Source organism: Passer domesticus, chromosome 6, assembly GCF_036417665.1.
Source record: "Passer domesticus isolate bPasDom1 chromosome 6, bPasDom1.hap1, whole genome shotgun sequence".
NCBI lineage: Eukaryota > Metazoa > Chordata > Aves > Passeriformes > Passeridae > Passer > Passer domesticus.
The window spans coordinates 36207593-36232702 of NC_087479.1; the positions used below are offsets into that span (position 1 = coordinate 36207593).

Consider the following 25110-nt stretch of genomic DNA (forward strand, 5'->3'; position numbering starts at 1 on the left):
TTAAAAGGTACAATTTGAGCATTAAGTAATTGCCATCTGCAGTCATGGAATCACAGAATGTTAGAGGGTTGGGAGGGACCTTATAAAGATCATCTGGATCCCAGCCCCCTGCCATGGGCAGGGACACCCTCCACTAAACCAGGCTGCTCCAAGTTTATTCAACCTGGCCTTGAACACTTCCAGGGTTGGGGCAGGCACAACTTCTCTGGGCAACCTGTTCCAGTATCTTACCATCCTTAAAGGAAAGAATTTCTTCCTAATTTCTAACCTAAATTTCTCCTCTTTCAGTTTGTGAAAGTAGCAGTAAAGAAAACATTATTTCTTTAGCAGTAAAGAAAAAATTGGTTAAATTCTGCATTCAAAACCTCAAATTAAATAAACAGACACACTATATCTCATCCCCAATTAAGAATAAACCAGCTATATCGTGTTGGAGAATGTGTATTGAACATGACCATTTGAGCACCTGGTGGCCATAATGATTATTCCTGGTTCTTGGCACAATTCTCTGACTCACATTAGCTTTTACTGCATTGTTGCTTGGGTTTTTTAATCTCTAGTTGTTTTAGCCTTTGTTGTCCAGATTTCTTCAATTTAGGGACATTTTCAACTGTTGATTTCCAATAATCCATATAGCTGACCTAAACAGTTCTCTACATATGGTCTTATTATGATCAGTTTGATTTGTAGTATATATTATTACTTACAAATTAATAGATTAATTTTTACAAGTAAACTATTAAATAAGTTTGTCCGACTTGTTCTTACATATTAGCTTAAAGACATAGAAGTGTTCCTAAGACTTCACAGGAGATGATGCTTGTGAACATTGGGAAAGATCACTAGAAGCAGGATTAACAAATAGTTACAGTGCTACAGAATAAGAGGTTTTAAGTAGGAGGCTACATATTTAACATAATAGTAACAGTTGCCAAATCATCATGCAGGTTCCCATATGTTTTTTCACAGAATCTTATTTCAGAAGACTGAATTTGATGATTGTTGAGAAATGTGTTAAATGAAGCATACTAGATTGACCATCTGCTGCAGTTCTTTCTCCCTTCTTTTTTTTTTTTTTTTTCATAGCAATAACTTCAAAGGCATCTCAAACATACCAGTTCCTCTCTTCAGTAACTGGCCAATACCTGCCACTGTTTTGGTAGACACGTTTGGCCATTCTAAGCAAGCATGCATCATGTAATAAACCGTGGTAAAATAGCCATTAGGTGATGATTATTTAATAAAAGCAGCAAATGTTTTTCTATTAGAATGCACAATATTTATTTATGCTGTATCTTTTAGTGCATGTATTTCAAAAGGTGCTGTGTACTGTAGCCCACGTTGAGGAACTGAGTATGTCTGAAGACTGCTTGCATTGTTTAGCTCTGTGTAAATCTAGTGGTTTTATGTGCATGATGGTATTTTTAAGTGTTTTTTTCACATAGGTTTTTCTTCCTGTATGCCAAGCATTCTCCTGAAGAAAACTAGTAAAAAATACCCCTATTTTTCCTTGCAAAGTTTTGGGTAGAACTGTCAATGTTTTTTATCAATGTTTTGTGTTTGCTTATCACTTACTAGTTTACTTTAATGAACGTAAATATATATTTTTATCAAATTCTGTCATCTGCAAATGTTTGTTTGAAATAGGTGGTGTGCTGATCCGGTGGTGTTAAGCTGTTTGAAAGGGAAAAGCATTGCAATAAGGTAAGTTTATTGTTGTTTTTTTTTCCTGGTTTTGACTTAAAACATTTGAAAGAATGAAATGCGTATTGTGGGCAAGTCAGAGACTTCATGTTTTATTCCTGCTGCTCTACTGCTAGAAGTTCATTTGTCTTTAAATGTCTTGTTTATTATTCCTCATACAGTGACTCTTTATTGAGATTGTACAACATTATTAGACAAGTAATCTGTCCTGCTCTAGGAAAGAACAAAAGCTAACTGAAATAGGAAATGTTTTCATACATGTAGGTTATATATGAAATTTAAGTTTAACACCTTTGCTGGAATATAGAAATGTTGAAGCTCCCACGTGGAGCATCTCATTTGGGATTCCAGGACTGAAGAATTGCTCTAGAATTGTGGACTTCTGCAATGACCAAAAGCTTAGCAGGGATTTGTGGTTATTTAGTCCATTGTTTGCTTTGATCTTTATTATTCTCACAATACTTCTATTCCACTTACCCAGGTATCCTAGGAAAAGAAATCATTTAATAGAGCTTCCTGAAGACTACAGTTGCCTTCTGAATCAAGCCTCTCAGTTTAAGTAAGATGTGGCATGTTTAGTTGTTTTCTTAGGTATTTTGTCACTTTTAGTGAATTTTATATTCTTGCAGTTACTCTAACTGGTATTGAAAGAATACAGAAATTATTTTGTACTGAAGGCATTGTTATGGTTATACTGGCCAATACTAGCAGCTGTTCATTTTAAATGTGAAGCACAACAGCTTGCTAAATGAAGTCACTTGTGTTTGATGAGACAACATATAAAATTTTTATAGCTCAGTCTGCTGGTCATTTTTCTTCTGTGGAATGTGCATTTGTTTTGGCCATAAGCCTGAAAATTATTTTTGCACTGGACACAACAAGCCCAGATGATGGCACTGTTTTATGCCAAGAAAAGTGAATCATAGGATAATTGAGGTCAGAAGGGACTTCTGTTGATTATCTAGTTCAACCTCCTACTCAAAGCAGATATGTTGCAGATAAATAATTTCAAGCAGTGTGAAAATACAACATAAGGAGGCAGATATGTTATATGATATGTCTTAGGTTTTTGTTTGATTGTGATTTGGGGTACTTAATTGGTTGGATAAGTTTGGGGTTTTTTTTGTTTTTTTTAAGGAACATTAACCTTAGTTAATATTTCTTTTAAAGTTTTGATTTCTACCGTGACATACTGGTTACACTTCTTTTAGATGTCCACGGTCTTCTGATGATGAACAAAAGCACCCAGTATTGTGTTTGTTCTGTGGGGCAATGCTGTGTTCCCAGAACACTTGCTGTCAGGAGCTGGTGAATGGGGAGGAGCTGGGAGCCTGTACTTCTCATGCTCTTCAATGTGGAGCTGGAGTCTGCATGTTTCTCAAGTAAGTAGCCAGAATTCACAACATTGTCAAAGCATTTGATTCTTTTTGTCTGAGATAAAGAAACATTATTTTGACATAAATTACTCACCAGAAAGGGAAGAGCCTGCTTGGAGTTGTATTTTAAATGTAGCTATTCTTTTCTTTAAGAATCAGGGAATGCAAAGTTGTCCTCATTGAAGGTAAAACCAGGGGCTGCTTATATCCTGCACCCTACTTGGATGAATATGGAGAAACAGATCCAGGTCTAAAGTAAGTAAATGCTTGACTTCCTACCTTTCCATTTTTATATCTCCTTCCTTCTTGTATTCATTATAAGTCTTTCCTTCTTGTACACATTCTTCTGTTTAGTGTTTGTAGCATTGTATGTAATGCATGTGTTAGCCTGGGGAACTGATGGCAGTTTCCAGTCAGGAATGGGCAGTTTATAATGAGAAAATACACTTCTTTGATACTGTTAAACTTTCTGACTTTTCTCAAGAATGCTTTGTATGCATTTCATTAGAAACACGTGAGAGCTGCCATTGCTGAAATGTCATCATAGAAATGGCAGTCATTGCTGGTCACAAGTAGAGATTTTTACGTTTCTGATAGACTTGTTTGGAGTTTAATTAGTATTTAATTAGTCTAGAGTTAATGTTAGCCTATTTATTGGACACTTGCTCTTCTGATCTGCTAACTGGTTGTTCTCTTTTCCTCTCTGAAGAAGAGGCAATCCCCTGCACTTATGTCAGGAGCGTTACCGGAAGCTCCATCTGCTGTGGCAGCAGCACTGCATCATAGAGGAGATTGCCAGGAGCCAAGAAACAAACCAGATCTTCTTCGGATTCAACTGGCAGCTGCTCTGAGTCTCTTGATTTAGTGAAAACTCTGACCTGTGGCAGTGCTCTGGAAAAGGAAACGAGGGTGACAGTAAAAAATCTACTCAAGTGGTTTCTGTAGTTCAGACAATTAATTGATGGATTCTCTAGGTTGGATATATCACTGATGCATTGAAACAGAAACTCATATAATATATTTTCCTCTTTTTTCCTTTCCAAAAAAAAAAAAGGAAAACCACATTCTGTAATTATTACTGAACCAGAAATATTTCCATTTTTTTTCAGCAGTTTGAATTGTTTTACATGTTTTCATGAGGACAGTTCCCAAATGCTGTTTTTCAGATCACACACTACATTTGTCTCTTCCATGACTTGAGAACATATCTAAATGGTGTTGCCAAGGAAAAGCCTCCTTTGCGTTCTTTCCTGGGTTCTTTTCCCAAGCTTAGTGAACCTTTAAATAGATTGAGATCATATTGGAGTGGAAGTGGTTCCAGGTCTTTAGTCACCTGCAGCAACAGGTACAATAAAAAGTAAGTTTTACAGAAAAAGCTTGCATTCAGATATACCTTGGGATTCAATGAAGAGTTTGCATTGATGAATTCTTTAAATGAGTGTGGAATAGAAAGTGCTTGGGGGATTACCATCTTGCTTGTTGCATAAAAAAATTAAGTCTGTGCTTTTTGCATTGCCAGAATTGCACTTTATCTAATGAATTTATCCTCCATTAATGTATATCATAAGAGGTCTGGGGCTTCACCATTGCCTAGGTTGTGGTTAGTTTTACTTCTTTTACAGTTTGTCTTCTGATACCTTCCCCGAGAATCAAAAGTAAAAATACTGCAGGTAGGTAGTTGTAGTGTAGCTCTGTAAGCTGTACAAGAGCCAGAGACCTCAGTGAAGTAAACGGCCTTCAAAGCTATCAGTGGAATAAAATCAAGGCCCAAAACCAGCAAGTTTTAGAATCAGAAATAAGTTTGCCCATATTTGAGGGATTTTCCCCTCATCGTCCTGTCATTGTTGTTTGGAGCATGTTTTGGAGTCTGCATAAATGAAATTGTGTGTTTTGGGAGGCATGTTCAGTGGTTCAATGCCAGGTACAGCAGAAAAGGGAATAAAAGGTGGCTAAATCTGTCTCTTTGCTCTTCAGTAGTTAATAGCACATTGTGATTGAACTCTCTCTCAATGATATGTGATTGTGCTTCAGTTCTAAATGTTTGTTGTTCTGTTTTCTGAATTTCAGCCATAATATACATGAAGGAATTTGTAATGTGATGGGTAAAAACTCTTTCACATGGAAATGGCATCTCCTGAGAAAGTTTGAAGTTGTCACTATCCTCCATTTCCCTGCCCCTTTGCTATTTGGATTCTTCTGTGCCATTTTAATCAGGCTTTCAAGGGGAGGTATTCAGATTAATGTCTGAGTGTTTTTGTATGATTTCTTTGTTTTCCCACAATTACTTGAGAGATAGTAGAATCACAATTAATGATTTAGATTTAAATACCATTCTTCTGGAGTTTTTAAAAATGTTTTTTGAGTATGTATGTATGAGTGAACTGAACAGCACCATAACTAATCTAAAGATGGAATACCAATGATCTCAAATATTGTTCTGGTTTCAAATACTTTTTAAAAACTTCTGTTGTAATCCTTCCCCAGTGATATCAAAAGTTGGCTTTGATATATTTTCCAGGTATTCTCTTTCTTGAAATTAAGACCATTCTACCATTCTCCTTATTTTGATTTGTCAGATTTTAAACCTGAATATTAAACTCTTAGAAGACAAACACTAATTCTGTTAGTCTTCTCTAAAACATGTTTGAAACACATGCTGAGTTTAGAACAGTTGTCATGAAAACTTGCACTGATGATTTTTATATCATCAAAACACTGCTTACAAACAAAAATATTGAATTAAGACTGGCAAATGCCTCATTGTTACCAAACCTGTGTTCTCTTAGTGTTTCCCTTGGATATTTACATATTCAGTTACCAAAACTTTATCTTGCACTTCACTGATACAAAATTTCCATTATCCAATATGCAGTGAGATCACTTTATTTTGTTTTCTGTCTGAACTGTAGTGTACAAGGACAGGAGCTGGTAAGAACAGGTGAGCTCCTTCAAAGCTCTGGAAGTCTTTGTAGCTAAAGAAGTGGGAGAGGAAAGTTGAGTCTTTCTGTACATTTGCACATACTAATTTAGCAAATGGGCTCCCCTATAATTCACTGACTAGCGTGGTCATCTTTCATTTCATAAATTACTATGCAGTTTTGTTCACTGTGAGTATAATCTGTATTTAGTGACTGCAAGATGCTTATGCCACTTATTTCTGTTCCATCCAAGCTGACAGAAGTTATTTGATAATGCACATACTGGTATCTTAAATTGCAAAAATGTAAATTTGAAACTTGTATAATGTTCTTGTGCTTTTGAAATAAAATATCTTGTATATGTATATTTAAAAAAAAGGAAATAAAGTAACTTCTCGTAGATTATTCAGTTTTTATTTGAAGGCACTTTGGCACCTCACAGTTCATATTACAAGAGTGTTATAGTGATGTCTGTCAGTAAAGGAAAAGAGAAGAGCTGGTAAATGGTTGGTAAACTACCAGTTACCCATGTAGGCTGTATCTTGGTCGTAAGGAATCGTAGCATGCCTTTTGTTATGTAGAGATACACTCCACTTGAAACTTGTCCTAGTATTTTACAGATGCAAATTCCTGCAGTGTCTTCATAAATTTCTACAAGAATTTAAAAGTACAGAATTGAATATTTATATGCCCTGAAACTGATCTAGTTGAGTGCTTCTGGTTTTGTGTCTTCTTGAAGAACTGGCTGTATAGTGTTTGGCAGATATTAACCTCTAGAAAGGAAAACTTTATGGTGTTGGTCTCATCTGCTGTGTGATACATACTTTTAAAAAAAGTGGTTTATTATAGACCTAAGGAAACAGTCAAGACATCTTTTACATAGCTATGGCCAGTACTTCTTGCTCTTTATGTTACAGGCTGCTGGTTGTCATCATGTTCTCTCTGCTTTGTTGAAGCTTTGGGCACTATTTGAGTGTTAATGATGTTGCTCTTTATGCTTATTCTTAGTATATGCTTATTCTTAGTAAATGATTTTTTAAGAGCTGAATTACTGAAAAGGTAAAAGGTAGACGTAGATAGTTTGAAGCCTACTAACAAAAATGTTCTGAAGAAAATTAGAACAAGAATCCTGTTAATTAAGGGAAAAAAGAAAAGCCACAACACTATTTCTTGTGTAATAAAAATCTCAGTGTAAAAAGTTATATAAAGGAGTATTTTCACTATTATATACTTTGCATTATGGTTGAAATCCACTTCTTTTCTAGACAAGAACCTTGAATAATCTCCAATGTAAACTATTTGGATTCCTAATACAACATGTATGTTGTTACTTAGATTCTTCTAACCTATTGCTTGACAAGGTGTTCAAAGATACTTTATCAAAAATAGAAGTAGTTTCATTTCTGTGATGCAATCTCTTCTCTTTGTTTTTATCAGTATTTTCCAGGTAGGCTAAATTGGAAGGTTGATACAGGAAAAAATGGCTAATAATGAAAATCCACTTACTTACATATGTCTCAAATCTAGTTATTTCTAATCCTAGCTACATTTCTCTGAAGTTACATTCAGTCCAGTCAAAATCGTTCATGAAAGTGAAGTTATGTAAAGGAAATTTGCATTGAAGGAGAGCAAGCTGAAATTCCAAGAGGTGATATATACATGGTTTTGTGTAATGGTAAGAGTTGAGGTAGAGAGTTACACATGAGACATTACAATGGGACTCGACTTTTCTTATTGCTGTTCATGAGATCAGTGTCAAAAAAGGAGTATAGTTTATGCTGTGTAAGTACAGGTTGTCAAACAACTTAGACTCCATCAGACTTAATTTTAGGTTTTTAGGCTTTATGCTTGAGTGAATGAGCTGCAGCAAAATGTTGTGAAGCACAAAGTGGAGACTGTGGATTTCATGATCATTTGAAGTCCTTGCTGTATTTGTGGTTAGCCTTTTTAGAAAACTGCAGAACCTTCTCTCCTCCTCAATTGTTCCTGAAATTTAATATTGGCCTCTTTGGGTACAAGAATTGAGATGCTCATCGTGAGGTACCAATTCCTGCTTGAACTATGTTCATTTTAACAAAATCCTAAATGTGCTGCTTGTTTATATTTCTTACTACTTTTTCTCTGTGACCAACATAGACTTAAGTGTTTTCAGTGGCAATGAGCAAGCTTTAAAGGAAGAGCATTTTACATGCAATTTCTAAAGAAACTCTCATTGTGCCTTCACCAGAAACTCAACATTAGAGTGTTTAATTTATTTTTAAAATTAAGAATTTGATAAAGAAGAGTTTTATGCATAAGTGAGTTCCTTACTCTGGAATTTTCTGTCTTGTTATGAATTTTGGGCTGGATTAAGCATTAGTAACAAATAGGATAGTGTCCCCAGAATCGTATTTATTTTTGTATCTGAGCAGATGCCCTGGCTTAAAGGCTTGGCTCACTAATTCCATCTCCGTCTTTATGAATTACGGAGAATTAAACATGGAGTCCGTGCTGCTGCCTGAGTTTGTTTCCTTGATCCTGTGCCTCTGGTGTTAAATACTGCAGAAAACCCAAGCTATCGTGACAGGTGCTATAAAGGAAGTTGCATATGCAGGGTGTAGCACTTCCATGTTCTGAGAAAATCAATAAATACAAAGCAAAGAAGAAAGCATTTGTTAACAAAAGTAAATTTTATCCTGATACTGTGAAACGAGCTGTTACGATTTTGTAATGTATTCCTATCAGTGGAGACTCTGAATGCCTAGACAGGATAGAAATTAACAGTCTAATGATTAAGTAATTACTGGTAATAGGTCAGACAAGGACTGTTGCCTGTGAGATGTATGCTGAAAGTAAACTAATTTCAAAACCAATCACATTCCACTGCTGCAGTTTGGGGCAGTTAGCTGAGAGATAAAGGTTAATGTGCTAAATGCTGATTAATCTTTTATGGTAAAATGTGTTTTCTTCATATGCAAGTAAATGAGCTATGTGGGAGTCAGAGAAAATTGTATAGCTGGATACTTAACCTTTGCTCTTTGTGGCAGTGTGGTACAGCTGCTGCTGGATGGCATTTTTTTGTCTTGACAGAGATGCTGAGGCTGGATCATCAGTTCACCCTTCCAAATCTGTTTTTTCAGAACAGATTCTTGACCAAACTCATTAACTGGAAAGCTATCAAAAGAGTAAGCTCACAGTTCTTATAATTCTACAAGCTTTAGTTATTGAGGTCTAGGGCTGTTTTACCAAAAATAGAATAAAATTGTCTTGAGGAAGTGACTGCTATTGACTGACACAGGTGACACTTGGCATACTTACCTGATACACTGCATTTAAAGAAAAACGTGAAATCGGATCACTTTGCAGTACATGAGTGTCTTTCTCCTTGATCTCTCAAAGAACTACAACTTTCTGCATTCATTCTTTTCCAGCCTGTATCAGCTAATTCTAGAGCTGCTGGTAAGTACTTTTGGTTCTCAGAAATGGCTGAAGGAATTGCACACCAGTTAAGTTTTAATCGCTCACTGGGCAAAGTGATTGCAATGAAAACAAGAAGTAGGCATACAGGTAAGTGCAGTGCAAAGGGAAGAATTAGCAGTTCTTGTAGAAGGAAGTCTCAGCTTATAAATCTAGTTCTTTGAAGGGGTTTTAAGATGCTTAAGTGTAGGCCTATCATGTTAGGCAGTGGAGGAATTCCGGTTGAAATTATGGTCATAGACATAGCCTGCTGGAATTACACTACAGATTATTACATTGCACAGTTTATTTACAATATATCCTTATAGTATAATCTTTGCTTTTTCTCATGGGATACAACAATATTTAGGTAAAGAAATTTTTACTGTTATTTTGCACAGTTTCAAAACCAGGAATGGTTCTATTTAAAATATTTCAGTGATAAAACTTCTTTTACTTGATTATCCAAAGAATGCACTCATAGCAGTGACAAGTGAAATATTTCATTTGGTTTTTCCACCTCTGTTTTTATTGGTACTTTTTTCCTGCTGGCCATTAATGATTGGTTACAGTCATAGGGCATCCTGTAACTACAGGTGTTTTGGGCATTGAAGGCTTTCACTCCATGCATTGACCAAGCTCCTGAACATGGTAGCAGGGGCTTGATGTGTGAGTTGTCAGTCTGTCTGCCTTCGTTGATTACAAATAACCTCTTCCTACCCCTGGATCAGTGTGGTAAAGTACTTTTGAAACTAGGAGCTTTCAAACATCTAGGATCATCAGTGTTTGTTTCATAGGAAGTATCTACTTGTTTTTAAACTTGTACTATCACATGCTACTTGGAAGCTTAAATTTCCCTGTACAAGCTGTCAGTTTCCTTAAGCAGAGAACTCTTTTCAACTGTACCCTTTGACTTTAATGGAAATGGGGCAAGTAGCTTTCTCTAAACTATTGGAGGTGGGGAAATGAAAAGGTACTTCAGACATTTTGGGAAAAACAAGTTAAGTTTTTTTGTGGTAATTTTATTGCCTTCATCTGAATTTCACATACATGGTGCATTCTTGTAGGCTGTAATATATGTATATTTTTGTTTAAATTTCCCCTTTCCTAACTTGTACCAGCAGAATCTTCATTTCAGTTTTTGTTTTCTTTTTTATAAAGAATCTTTGTATCCAGTGTAATAATTTTTTTGGGGATTTCCCTGCTACTGGGATTTTTATAGGTGTAATGACAAACTTCTTTGGTACCTATTCAACTAATCTTTATGTTAGTACATGTAGACTCACCCTGTCTGAAATATTTGCTTGTACATAACGGTTATTCTGATGCATTCAGACCATGATAGAAGTCTGTAGGTAAAGGAGAGAAAGTGGGGGAAATTCCAGAAGTTTCTTGCAGTGTTGAGAATCAGGGATTTTACAAGTGAAAACACATCCATCCAAAGAAGTATGAGCATTTCTGGAGCTGTCACCAGTCTGTGGCTTGTTCAATTGTTTTACTAGTTTTTCTACTTTTTTTCCCGACCAGATAAAATCTGGTGACTGTAGGACTGTAATAGAGCAAAGCTACACTTGTGATGTCATTTCTTGGAAGATTTACCTACCTAGCTGCAGGGATAGATTTTGTTGTAATATTAGTTTTGTCACAGTCTGTGTTTTGAATGTTAATGTTGGGGTCGTTCATGCCTGAGACGGTGGAGATCTGGTTGGCTTTGCCGAGATTCTTAATGATGTTGATGTTGTATTTGGCAGTTTCCACAAAACTATTTTCTAGTAACCAACCATCTGATTCACCCTCCAGATCTCCTAGCAGAAGGACATTCTTCATGGCTGTCTGCAGGTACCGGACACCAATCAGTACAGAGAGCTGTAAGAAACAGTTAATGGTTAAACAGCTGAAATTGCAGTCTCAGTCCTATCACTCAGTTTTCTGACTTGTGTATTTACAGGCCTCATAACACTGTAAAGCAGACAGACTCTTCATCCTAACAATATGTCTAACCACTTTTCCAGTTAGTTACATTTTAAAAGAAAGATAGCAGGGAGAGATGGATTGATTCTCTCTTCATTCTTCAAGTAGCAATCCCCACATAAATACCTAGAATTACTCGTGAACATTGTAGCCTCAGAGACTGCAACTAATTGATGTAGAATGGATGATCAATTAATGCAGCCATCAATCACTGGGGAAGAAAAACTGTAGTATGTTAATTTCAGTTGATTTTTTTTCCCCACTGACATTGATTAAATCAATATTTCTTCCAAGGAGGTTTAATCATTCCTGTGTAAGCCGTAAGTGTCAAACATGCCAAGGTGTGAAAATTAAGAAGGATGGCCTATAGCAGAGGCTCAAGTGTAAGCTTAGGAAAAAGCCCCACTTTCATTTTTCTGTTAGAATCAAGATCAGCTTGTCAATATTTAAGGGAACACAGAGAGCTGCCTCACAGCTTTTCACATGCTTCAGGTTATTTCTGGCACCACAACCCCTCCTAGAACTGCCTGAGGACTGTTGTGAACTACTTAAATTACAATGTTAATATTTTTGTAATAAATAGAGCAATAGTAAAAAACCTAAAACATACTAAAAAGGTAAGAAAACTGTATTGGAGCCTGTGCCATTGGGGAGTCCTTTACTTGTAGATGACAACATCCAAAGAACTCTTCGTTACAGAAGTCAGCAGGAGCACTGCAGCTTTGCAGGCGTGTAGCTCGCCTGGGATGTGCTTATTTTGATTGCATAATCAGCAGCCCAATCTACTTCTAAAAGGATGATATGCCATGACTGCAAGTACTGTCTATATGGTGAAACTATAAAAAGGCTTTGAGATATTAATAAAATGCTCAATTTTAATTATAAACAAAAATTAATGCATTGGGCCAAAGACCTACTCATATTTTATATGTTTCTTAAAACTGATTTAAAACAACACTCAGACCTTCTCACCAAATTTCCTTGCATTTGTGTCACTGCATATATCATCCTGTTTCTGATCCCATAAATACATCAGGAAAGGGAATTGCTATATTCTGTTTGAAAAAGCTCTATAAATTATATACATTATATATAAATTATATACATAGTTATATAGTATATAATTATATACATAATCTATAAATTATATACATAGTTTCTGATAGTTCTCATCCTTAACGAGATTTCCTTCTGCTCGGTGGACTTTGGAAAAGTTGTCTTTACTAAAAGAAACCCTACAACCTTCCTGAAGTGCTTGTGGACTTTATACTGGATACTGAGGCACTTCTCATGTGTTATACCATCATCATTTTCCATCCTGGAGAGATAGAAGACTGATTAATCTGATAGAGTCCATTTTTGTGAGACTTACCTCGAACAACCAAATAAGCAATGCTGCAATGCCAATGGATCTCATGATACCAGTGTAGTAATCCAGCAGGGCCTCTCTGCACCCCTTCATCCAGATATTGAGCTCCTCTGTGAGGAAATCGTAGTTGTAGTGAGCACTGTTGTTTGTCAGCTGGTACTGGATGCAGGGCCGTGGTGAGCTGGGGTTGCAGCAGCTGAAGGGGACTCCATCCACCAAGAACTTCCCATCAACGTTGCTCTTCAGACGGCTGAAACAGGACAAAGTCTGGGCATTACAAACCTGGTGGCAGCAGCAGGCAGTGCCTGTGATTTTAGAAAGGGGAGTAACACAGCTCTGCTGCAGTGTAGGCCTCTCCAACATAACAAAAGGAAAATGAGGATATACTCTCAACTGGAAAAGTTGTTTACTGCAGGAACACTGAATATTGGATTTGCTGTATTTAAGAGTGGTATAGCAGAGTACCTCATGTGGTTCTTCATTCTGTGCCACAAGACATGAGTTTATTGTTCTGGGAGATGTTGCCTTTTTAGGTATCTTTGTACTGATACTTTGGACTTGTTTATCTTGGTGGAAATCTAATATTATTAATGGCACAGTTATATCCCTGGCAATAGTGTGTTTCTCTACTTCTGGATTAATTTTTCAACCTAATTATTCCATGAGAGGGATCCTAATAGAAGAACAACTTTGTATGCCACAGGAACCACTGGAAATCACCTGCTGGCCTTTTGCCACTGTACCCATTGCAAGGGCTGGTCCAGCACATGTTTTGAGACTAATTCACAAGGAAGTTTCTACTTCTTGTAACTTCACTTTCTGTAACTTTAAGAAATATATTTATTACTAAAAATATTCCTTTCACTCCTCTGTAAGATCAGGAGGAAAACAAGTGGTGAAATAAGAAAGATAAAGAGGAATAGGAAAAAAAAAATCATTGGATGGAAAGAGAACACAGTCTCAAATTAACCAAGATTTTCTGGAAGATAAATGAATCCTTGGCATCTGTTTTCTTCAGAGAAAGAGAATTTCCAGAAATTGGACAGTATCTAAGAGGCTGAGAGACACTCTCACACCTTGGAGAAGCAATCTCTAAGCATGTATCTATTTTTATGCTTGGTGGAAAAGGCTGATTTCCTGAGACAGCCCCATGGGTGAGAACCATGTTCTGCTTTATCAAGCCCCTTTGTAAGGGGACCATAACACATGATAGATAATTTTCACTTATATATACAGCATTCACTATTTGCCAATAGTAAATTTTCTACTATTTTCCAAAACGTACTAATTTATTAATGTTTGCAAATAATATTTTTCTGTTCCAGCACAGCTGATCTAAATGAGAGGAAAAGAAGTCATTACCAGAAGCTCATTAGGTAAACAGAATGAGCAGAAACACTGTGGTCCAGTCTTGATCTGGAATTTCAAATTAATATATGTAAACTTCAAATGAAACATGAGCTGCTAGGAAGCTCAGTATTTGTGTCAGTGCTGTCATGGCTGAAAAATTGTTTTTATTTTATTGCTGTGAGCCCACTAAATACATCTTCCTTTTTTGTTTCTTGTCCTTTTCTTCCTCTCTTTTTAATTTGGGTTGTAGTGGTTTTTTCTTTTATTTAAAATTCTCTCAAAAACATTTTCCTCAAAGATCTTTCCAGGTAAACCAGGAAGTTCACCTGCCATTTCCCACTCCCATTAGGAATGAGATAGGCATGAATTTTTCTCCATTTTCAATTCTATCTTTTCATTTTGTTGCCATCATATCCCTGGCCATGGCAACAGAATGGTGTCAATGCAAAAGAGTCCAAACAATCCACTGAAAATAGACTGAAGTGTGTGAGCCATGTCATGGGCACAGGAAAAACCAAGCACTGGAAGGGGAGGGAGCCAGAGAGGCACAAACCAGAGGGCTCCAATGTGGGTGGAGAAAAGAAAGCTCACAGAGGAGAGGAAGACTGGCATGTTGTGGAAGGGAAGATCTTACCTGGGAAGGCTAAATGCCCTCTATGTTTCAGGGTATTAAATATATTTAATGACCCCGGTATAGTACAGCATTCAAGATGGTTGAAATACGATGTCTTAAACTGGGTCTTAAGCTTTTCTTTTGATTCCATTTGATGAATTTAAATACTTTCTATTGTTCCAGGCATGTTATAAAGAGAAATCCTCTTTCTACTGCCAACAATAGCAGTTTTTAGACTTGGGTTATTCTTCCTGCCACTGTGTTTCCTCTGCTAGTGGCAAATTTAAAAAGTATTTCATTTGTGTCTTGGTACTTAATAGTATCTTGGTACTGTTAGAAGGGAAGACCTTAGTAAAAGAGTTGGTGGAGCAACACATTCACTGCTATTTGCTGTTGCAATTCTAAGTTGTTATGGTATTGTAAAGCAAAAATTTGCTTTTGAGCAAATATGATTTTTACCCAACCAAAGCAATGGTAGCATTGTACTGCTGTAAGCTCACATTCCTACCATTCCACTGACTGTTTCCGTGCCTTGTCAAATTGTGGTGTTGGCAATAGAGCTGTAGAACAGGATTTTGTAGGAAGGTGAAAAGTTCCTTTTTCCAAAAGGTTACATGTGAGTTCACAGTATGTCAGATCTCACCTGCTTTGCCTCTTGCTCTACAAACTACTGACACAGAGTACAAGTTGAAACCAAGAAAGATTTGATTCCTTCTCTGTCCTTTCAGAACATTACCAGTTGGGCTTTGCTTCCAATGATTTAATAGCAATTGTTTGACTCCCAGATTTTTGGAAGTCATGGTGTTGTTTTGTTATGCAGCACCAACTTGGATTCTGCCAATCAAGATAAAATTAAGCAATTTAACCGCAGCAAAAGAAATTCAGAAATTAATTTCCTCACACATATGTCACTGTCACCTTCTGCCTAAATGGGGAAAAAGCTAACTGACAGTGTATTCTAAAAACAATGACAGAGCACAGGTGAGCCTGCAGAAGAAAACACAGCTTAATTAAGACTCTGGGTAAAACATCACTGTTTCTGCCTCTCTCACAGAAATAAAAGGAAGTATATTTTACTTTTGACCTCACACTAAGCTACTACTCTTAAATTCCTGGGGATCATCTTTGTTGTCATGTCACTTTTCAGCAGAGACCCAAGACTTGAAACAGCTCTGGGTCAGTGTTGTGCGTGACACTTTCTGACTTCTGTCTTGAGAATGCTTGTATTGCTTTATTTCCACAGACAAGTGTCCTCTGTATGCTGATGCCCTCGTTTGTATTCTCCTAGGTCCTGCCCTCTGGCATATTTGCAGCTTTCTATATATGCTTTGCTATCGTGGCAGTTTCAAATTGCAAATTCTGTAAAATTAAGACCTTTGGCCTCCCTGTCTCTGGCTTCATTGTCACTGATTTTTGAGTTCAACAAGATGCAGCATTTGACAAATGCCAGTCAAGCTCTTTCCATTTGTCTTTCCTGGAAATGCAAAGCTAATACTCTTTTGTCAGTGAAAACCTTCTTCAGCTTTAGAAGAATTATTACAGACTGGATTGTCTACTTTTGGATGTTTTTAATTTTTATCTTCCCTGTAAGTATTACCACTCTTCTTTTAAAGCATATAATTTCACAGTTGCTACATCACGTGAAGCACCACCAGCAGAAAGAAATGGGGGATTTCTGCTTTTTTATGCAGTGTATGTGATGTTTGGCAGTTTCTCACATGTAAACATACAGATTTGAACTTGGGATTGCAAAGTCTAATACCTTGAAGAAGAGAGGTCTTTCAGTGCTTAGAATTGACTGTGCAACGTACTGATAGTACAATCCTTTTCTTACTGTTATCAGCTCACTGTAAATGAAATTAAAATTTTGAGGTAGCTAATTCACCACACTGAAAAAGGAAATACATCTTTGCTTTGCTTGGCATCCCTAAAGACTTAGCAAAAGACAACTTTTTACTGTGCATGTATTTAGCATATTTTGTGAGTAACCTGGTGATTCTGCATTTTTTTTTAATTAAGGTACAAAGGTCCAGAAAAAAAGGGCTTTCCAGTCTTAAAAGAGTTTTTCTTCTAGAATTTTTTGTTATGACTGATAAATACTTACTCCAGAACCTCCTTGGAAGCCATATTCAGATACCGAGGAGATACCCACTGAATTTCAAACCAGTCTCTAAAGCCATTGTTTCCACAGCAACGGAATCCAATTTGTAACAAATCCACTGTTTTCTTTAAGAAACATCGCCCAGGTATGTCTGTGTCTTTATAGAACTTAATGGCATCCCTCAGTCCGAGATAGAGAGACTCTTCCAGCTCGTTCCTCATGGTGTAGCACATGAGAGCACCCACCAGGATGCAGAAGGTGAAACAGAAGGTACATACGATGTATGGCAGCATTACTAGTTTCCAGCGAGAGAACTTGTTTGCATCTGAGCAGTCGTAGCAGATTTTGCCCCCGAGAAAGTTGATGATACATGCTATGACCCCTACAGAGATCAGCATGTTGGGGACAGAGTTAATGTCCCCTTTTGCCATCACTTCATTGCGCTTCTTGATCTCTATTTTCAGAAAGAGGCCAAGACTGAAGAGAATGATCCCACTCACTACAGAAACCCAGTTGAGGATCCATAAGATCTGAGCCAATTTGTCCCTCTTGGTTTTGGTGAATTTGACTTTGAGGACAGCCATAGTCAGACACGCATTAGGAAAAGAAGCGTAGGTCAAGGGAAGCTCATAAGCTGATTAGGAGCATGGATCCAAGGCGTGCAGTAAAAATCTGAAGAAGAGGGAGAGAGATTACTGTCTGTTTGACCAGGTATTTATAGAGCCTACAAAAGAACTTCCTGCACGAACTCACGCACTCTGAGTCCAGCCAAGGGAATGCCCCAGTGAAATTTATTGCTTAAATTTTGTAACAATGTGAATGAATCACTTAAAAAAAATGTCTAAGGACCAACTAGAGCAATTAAAAGTAAGTGAATAGTATGAACAGAGACTCTGGATTCCTATGAATTTTTGTCAAGACCAATTTTCTGGGCAGACTTGATATCTAAAAGTGAACTGGTCTGCTGTCTTTTCTTCAGAAGACTCAGTGTCTTTCCCTTCTATTTGTTGCCTGTATTTTTTAAAATAATTATAGGTATTTATTATTCTTAGGTTCCTGTGTTATGGTCAGGTTTGTGTTCAAAAGTTGAATAAACAAACATATATACAGCCTTCTTTTTGCCTTTCCTCTCCAGAAAACTTGCTTGTCTTGTTCCTAATTTGGCAACTCTCATTAGAGTGATTTTATACTGTAAAACTCTGCAATGTATAATTATATAGTCATTTAATTCCACTAATACAATGGCATTTATAAACAGTAAATTATAATCCTGTAAATCTGGGGAAATAGAGATGTATAAGCAGCATGATATTTTCTAAATTAGTGGATGCTATTACTGAATAAAACCTGGATCAGCTAAAACAGGATGAAAAACACCTGGGGACAGACAAGCTGGACAGAAGGAGGGCTACATTGACCCATAAAGGATCCCCAGCTGCAGTGAAGCTTAGCATTGGGTAAGCAGATTGTTGCAGAATGCAGTTTAAAAAGGTAATGGAATCCCAGCCTCTTCATGTGTTTACGTCTGAAGGAATCAGTTCAGTTTGTACAGGCAAGGAATACATTGTGATTCGTATTAGGATATGGCTAAATATTTTCATACACTAAGATTTTAAGGCCTGTGAGATCTAATTAATTAAAGTTTCATTTATTTACTCCTGCATTTACAGATAAAACTGATTCATCTCAAAGCTATTTGGCTCTTTGTATCTGTACAATATAGAGAATAGTGTACAAAATGCACAGTATTTTTTCTTACCAGTCTATTTCCAAAGGTGTTGAGGCTAACAGCTTTCTGAATTTAAAAACAGGGTCCTAGTTGTAATGATTGTTAAGGCTGATTATCAGCTATGGCTGAATATTGGTTGTGATCATATTGTGATAATCATATAAATGATAGACACCTTACAGAGATGTCCAAAGAATAGTAATTTATAAAATTACAACACTTGCTTCACACCAGTCTTCTCCAGTACTGTTCAGACCTCCTTTGAAGGGATCATGCTCTGGTGGTACAGAATTAAGCTTCCCTGTGAATTCAGCTGACAGCCTGAATAAGCCTGCTAAGCCTGGAGACAGTATCTTTGATTGCTTCACCAGTTAAGCAGTTCGTGACTTGACCTTAAATAACTGTAAATGATGGCTGCTAATAGATTTATTTGCCCCTGATACTCAGAGCTCACAACAGCAAGAATCTGTTGTGAAATTTCTGATTGTTGATACACAGTTCATGTTCAATGGCCAGCACACATGAATGTATCACTCACTGTTTGTTTCTGTGAAACACATATTTGAACAGTGCCTCAAAATTGTTCAGCACACAATTAGTTACAGTGTCACTGAAAACACCCTACTTGTCAAACATAGTTAATTTTAACATTTGGACAAAAGTTGTAAATAGTTCTACTCAAAATTAATCTACTCCAGAGGCGTTGTTGATTTTGGAAGATGTAGATTTGAGACTTTGTCATATTCTAGCCATAAAGATATTTGAAGTTGAGTTCCATAAGCAAGGATACATTCAATCTCAGGTAGCTGTTCTGTCCCTAATTTTCAGATGCCTGAATTTTAAAAAAAGTAAAAAGTTTCTGTGGAAAAAAAATTCTCCTGGTAATTCCTTGTCTCCAGAAATTCTCATAAGGTATTCTTAGCTTTCTTTGTGCTTTTTAAGTATTGTTGTAGGATGAGATTTCCTTGAATATTTGACATTTATCTTACAGTGCTACCCACACCAACAGCCTAAGATCTGTGATTTCATGGAGTCCTAGTGCCAGAGAAAAGGGATGGAATGGCTGGTTGTTGTAGTTCAAAGACCACTTGTTGACTGACCCTGGCTGTCACTGATATACTTGGGATTGATCTTTGGGAGACACTGTGCTTCTCATGAAACCTTGAGTGCATTAAATCTGGGACAGAAGAGCAAGTTATCTATTCTGTTCCTTGTTCCTAGCCTTCTACATGGATACTTATGTTAAGATTTTCACCCGTGCTAACAGTTTAACAGAATTTATTTCTGATAATAAGATTCTCTTCATATCATAAAGAATTTTATAAATGCATCATAACATTATTCTTTCCCTAACTGTTTAATAAAGTATTGAATACTAATACACTTATTAGTGTAAGATCTATTGGAACACATGCACAGCTGTGTAGTATAATTTTTTGAACGCCATGAAGAAAGGTTTTCCAGCTGAAAGAACTGAACTGCAGTTATTAGCTAAAAGTGTCAGTCTTGCTCTGCAACCTGTGTCTGTTCTCTCCAAGTCATAGTTGGCAGTGGGTTACTGTAAAGCCACAAATGACCCGGGATTTCAGTGGAAGTAACGCCTCTGTCATAGTTCTCAGAAACCTTTGCACGTGAGCCCCTCCGGAGTTATGATTCATACACACACAGACATACTTTCCCCAGCTATGGGACAGCAAACTGGATTTTATTCTCTAAAGGGAGAAATAATTCTTTCAACAAAAGAAGACAAATAAGTGTGGAAATCTGTCCCATACTATCAATACTGTTCTCAAGCTTTCTTTGTCTAATTCAAATTTATCTAACTTTAAACACAGCTTCCATCAACATACAATTTGCTTCCAAGATGTCACCTACCTGTTCCTTTGTTGTCAAATTCCCCTAACTGTATTGAACAAGACATAGCACAGCTATTTTTTAATAACATTTACTTATTAGATATAAATTGTTCACAGAAAAGTTGCTATTTTGTCATAAACAAGTCCCATCTTATCTTACTGCTTTTGCTAAAATCTGCTATTTTAGCTAAACATACACTGATATTTGTGACATTATAAAAGAAACCACTAACCTGCTTCAGAGGCCTGAACAGAATCTTGAAACTGGTAACTTGCTGAATAGAATGGAGAAAATACCTGAATTGGACATCCTGAGGATGACTGAAATACTGATTTCCTGATGTCTCTGTAGTTGCTCTGTCTTCACACTGACTCGCCAATGGAGATGGAGAAACCACTTCAACTCTCCTGCCTGTGCTAATCTCTCCTTCATCTCTAATCGTAGCTAAGAGATTTATTTCAAGGTTCTTATGCTACCAGATTAAATCCTGCAAAACAGGCCAATTAACTGAGTGTGAAGTGAGATTTTACCAGCAAAATGGTTTATAGGACTTTCTTCTACCTTTTTACCCTGCTGGAGATTTGGGCTAGTAAGCAACATAACTGTTTTTTAGTACCTGCTAATGTCTTCAAGAGCTCTTAACTTGTTATTAACAATAAATATGCCTCCAAAGGAGAGAAGAATGGGAATAATGAAGCTTTGTGATTCTGTGGGAAGGGAAAATCTATCTTAGGCAACCATCATTTATATCCACTATTATGTTCCTTACCCATCATTCCATATTTTGTTGCTTTGGATGAAATTTCCTATTCTCTGTGTATTGAATGTGATTGTCCAAGAAAAGAATTCAAGTAACCAAGAGCAATTGGATCATCTGTGTGATTCATGGTAGCTTCTGGTTTGGGAAGCTTTTGAGGTTCAAGGACAATCTAATAGAAACCTCTGTCCTTGTCTCTTATCTAGCTCTATTCCAAGCCAGAAGCAAAAGCAAAGTTGTCATGTCCTCTGGCTTTTCTGAGCCATGTAGCAATTTGTGGGACAGAGGTGGCTGGTTTGAACTGGCAATGGTCATGGCAACAAGCTGAGTCTGCAGCAGGTGATGTCAGTACCAAAACTGAATCCCTAAGCAGGACCTGTTTGAGCTGTAGGGTCCATATCTATAACACCCTAGCACAGCAGAGAGAGTTCAGTGGGCACATGGCTGACTGCAAGAGATGCTGCACCAGGCATTGTAAACGTGTAGAAATATTCTCAGAAGCATAAACTGTCCTCTCCTGGCTTATGATAAGCAATAAACCAGCAACCTGATATGACTGTGATTCTAACTCTGTGTTCTGGCAGTACACTGGCTCTATCCTGCCTGTGTCCCAGTGATTCAGAGCATATGTGATATATCTGTTGGACCCACTGCATATGGACCACACAAATGCTTGCATATGATCAAATGCACCCCAATTGCATTGAATTAATCCTGTGCACCAGTCATTCATGCTTTGGACTTGCACTTGTGCAGACCACAGGGAATATTTTAGATCTGTTAAAATGTGTTGGTTTGTGTACAGATCAACTCCATGGAACCATATTCAATAGGTATAATGTGTTCCTTGGGTACAGCACAAGCACACAAATGTATACATTTTGAGCTGTTGTTCAGCTGGTATGTGATATATCAGAAATCCTGGAGAAATGGCTGTAGTACTTTTCTTTGCTAAAACAAAAGCTCACTTGTAAAAATTCTACCCATCTCCAGAACGACAAAGGTGTTAGCCCTGAGTGTTAGAAAATGTTAGTGCCTCTGTTACCTAGTAGCAGGAAACTGCACTTTCCCTGTGGCTGCTTTGCAACACAAACCTTGTACCGGCGTGCAAGCAGGAGATGGCAGTGCTGCTGTATGAAGGCTTTTTCTACAATACAGAGCAAGAAGCTTTGTGCCTTTTTTTTTTTTTTCAGTTTGCGGTAGAGATTAGAGGTCATTCACACAGCTAATGGAAGCTCAAGAATGCCTCATTGTAAGAAATTACTTAAATCCAATTGTAATGCAGTTAGAGGTCAGTGCTACCTGTATTTTTTGTTCCATCTCATATTTGGAAATGGTTTCAGCTGCAAATGCAATATCAAAAGTTGAATTATTCAGAAGTTAGTTCTGTGTTATGGCAGTTTATAATTAACCATGATGCACTTTCTTGCAGACCTTTGGGACACCTGAACATCATGACCACAGAATAGCATTTTGTAACTTGTAGGAGTGGTTGTACGTGGAGGATTGCATCTATCACCCAGAGGTATAGAAAGAGATCACACACTTTCCTGCTAACAGTGGAGATTGCTGTGCATCCAAAACAGGTAAATTTAACAAATGTTTGCCCAATTACTTACTTATTTCGTACCATTCGTATATAAGTCTCCAGGCAAGGACAGATGTGTTATGATCAGTGTAATGAAATAACTAGTTGGAATGATGCAACATTTAATTTTACATCTAGTTTTCAAAAATTAATATTTTATTTTTATATTTGGATGGCTTTTCATTTCACCTTGTATTTAATGCAAATGACAACTAATGATGCAAGATTTTGGAGTACTAGACTAAAACTGGAGGCACTTGGTAAGTCTGATGGAAGCAAGAGCTATACAATCTTTCCTTGTGAGCTGGGGCAAGTCCATATTCAGGAAGAGATTCTCACTGATATGTGATAATGGGGAGAGGACATGAACAACAATTTGCTCTTTTTGGTTTTTGTAAAGTTGTGAACAACATGGTAGACACTTGGAGAATTAAGTTATTAAACAAATAGAAGTAATTGAGTCTTTAAAGAACATTAATTTCTCAATAACATTTTTTGACTTTTAGGAAGGAAGTATAGTGGTATTTAGATGATTATGGTTGTAGTAGATAAAGATATCTAAGTTAAGTCACAACATCTGAAATTCTTATGGAATTGCAGAATTGGCAGAGGGAATGTCAAAATGTAAAGGCAAGAAGTAATGCTAATAGTCAATAATTCAAAAGGACAGAGTTTGTACATTAAAATGACAAAAGTTTATTGAAAATGAAGTAATTTATATTTTTTCACAACTACAACTCTACGCTGTACTACAGTAGTACCAGAAGATCCACTGTACTATGTTCCATGAAAAATATGAATACTATAACTGTAGCTCATCTAATTGCCTCAAGAACACCACAGATGAAACAAATCAGAAAAAGAAGTCATACATTTTTCAGATGTGTAAAGGTTATAACAATATGGATGCTGAAAATCAGTCTCAGGCAGAAAAGGAAATTATAGCAGACCTGCATGAACTGCCCTGCATGTGTACGGCTTGTCATTCAGGGTCCTGTGCATTGCAGGAAAATCCATATCAGTACCTTTCAGGCTGGCTCTGATTTCAATCCATAGGAGCTGTACTGTCCACAATCTCTGAGTCATCCACTCATGACTCACAATGAGTCATTACAAATGGAAAACTAAGGCACAGAAATAGTGTATTCACCTTAAAATCAGACCAGCAGTCTCTAGTACAGCTGGAAGTGAACATGTATTTTATATTGCCTGGTAACCTAAAACTTCCATCTTGGCTGTAACTACTTTCTGAAGACTAGAATCCATTTTTACAACCTTAATCATAATGAGACCATGCAGCAATCTTGCATTTCACTTTTGTACCTTATTCACTGTGGATCTTATCCTCACAAGCCAGGTAGCAGGAAGCTTTTTGCAGAATGGAATTATACACATATTATGAGGCCTGGCAGCAGAATTCTCTTTACATAATGAGGTAAAATTTTCCTTTTTAAATTCCATATCTCATAGCATCAATACTTTAGTGCACTATACTGACCCTTCTTCTCCTAGCAAAGTAGGCAGACATACACTGTCACATTTCTCCTCAAAAAAATGAATCAGTAAATAAATCTCCCCCTAAATTAATCAGTACTTATTCTCAGCTTACTATAAACCTGATGTTGATGCTATTTTTCACACTCCAGACATCATTTGAACTGAGCAATATTACTCAGGTCATATTGTAGGGAATTTGAGATTCTTTTGGAAAGAAAAGACAGTTACCAAGGGGAAAAAAAAAAGATCAAAAAACTCCTGGGAGTTTCTGAAGCTGTCAAATAGACAGAAGCTAGAACCCAGACACAGTACTTTTTTTCCAAGATCCCTCTGTCCCTTGTGTGGTGACTTCATGCTTATTGACATTGTGTCGAGAAATCACAATTGTGGAGAAAGACTGAAGGAACTCAGGTGTCTTAGTGTAGAGAAGACTGGTGGTGAGAGAAGAAAATAGTGTTCAAATAATTTTATTGGTAGTTGCACAAAGGAAAGGAATAAATTCGTTTGGTGACAGGATATGAGGAGAATAATGGGTGAAATAATTCTTTCAGTGAGAATAGCAAAACAGCCCCCAAGAAACTCCTTGATTTCCATCAACAAAGTACTTTTACAACAGGTTGATGAACACTGGCCAGGAGTGTTGTAGGGACAGTCAGAAAAGGGGCTGAACTAAATGTCTCAAGGTCTGTGATTTGTCATTTGCCATTAACTAGATAGCTGTTTAAACATCTACAAAACTTGGTAAGAGCTTTCTCATCTTTGGCTGATACTTTCTTTGCTCCTTGACTTTTGCCAGAAATGTGAGCTTATGATGTTTTTACCTTTCTACTCTTCAGTGAAAGCAT

At 36.9% G+C, this 25110-nt stretch overlaps 2 protein-coding genes across 7 annotated transcripts in view; one reads left to right on the plus strand and one right to left on the minus strand.

The window, feature by feature from the left end:
• UBR1 (ubiquitin protein ligase E3 component n-recognin 1) overlaps nt 1–6398 on the plus strand; it is a 60492-nt gene extending 54094 nt beyond the window's left edge. For all 5 annotated transcript variants that reach the window (XM_064424514.1, XM_064424515.1, XM_064424513.1 and 2 more), the window contains exons 43-47: nt 1648–1704; nt 2186–2263; nt 2916–3086; nt 3234–3335; nt 3790–6398. In XM_064424514.1, coding sequence (XP_064280584.1) covers nt 1648–1704; nt 2186–2263; nt 2916–3086; nt 3234–3335; nt 3790–3931 — 550 coding nt within the window. In that variant the 3' untranslated portion in view covers nt 3932–6398. The remainder of the gene's footprint in view (nt 1–1647; nt 1705–2185; nt 2264–2915; nt 3087–3233; nt 3336–3789) is intronic.
• Nucleotides 6399–9416: 3018 nt separating this feature from the next.
• Nucleotides 9417–23234, minus strand: LOC135303140 (photoreceptor outer segment membrane glycoprotein 2). Of its 2 annotated transcripts, XM_064424534.1 has the most exons (4): nt 18597–23234; nt 16841–17509; nt 12777–13023; nt 9417–11299 (listed from the first exon to the last, which is right to left on the minus strand). In XM_064424534.1, the coding sequence occupies exons 2-4, from the start codon at nt 17419–17421 to the stop codon at nt 11033–11035; spliced, it is 1095 nt and encodes a 364-aa protein (XP_064280604.1). In that variant the 5' UTR covers nt 17422–17509; nt 18597–23234; the 3' UTR covers nt 9417–11032. The 2 variants fall into 2 exon arrangements, with proteins under 2 accessions (XP_064280604.1, XP_064280603.1); XM_064424533.1 differs by having other exon boundaries at nt 16841–23234.
• Between the last annotated feature and the right edge of the window lie 1876 nt (nt 23235–25110).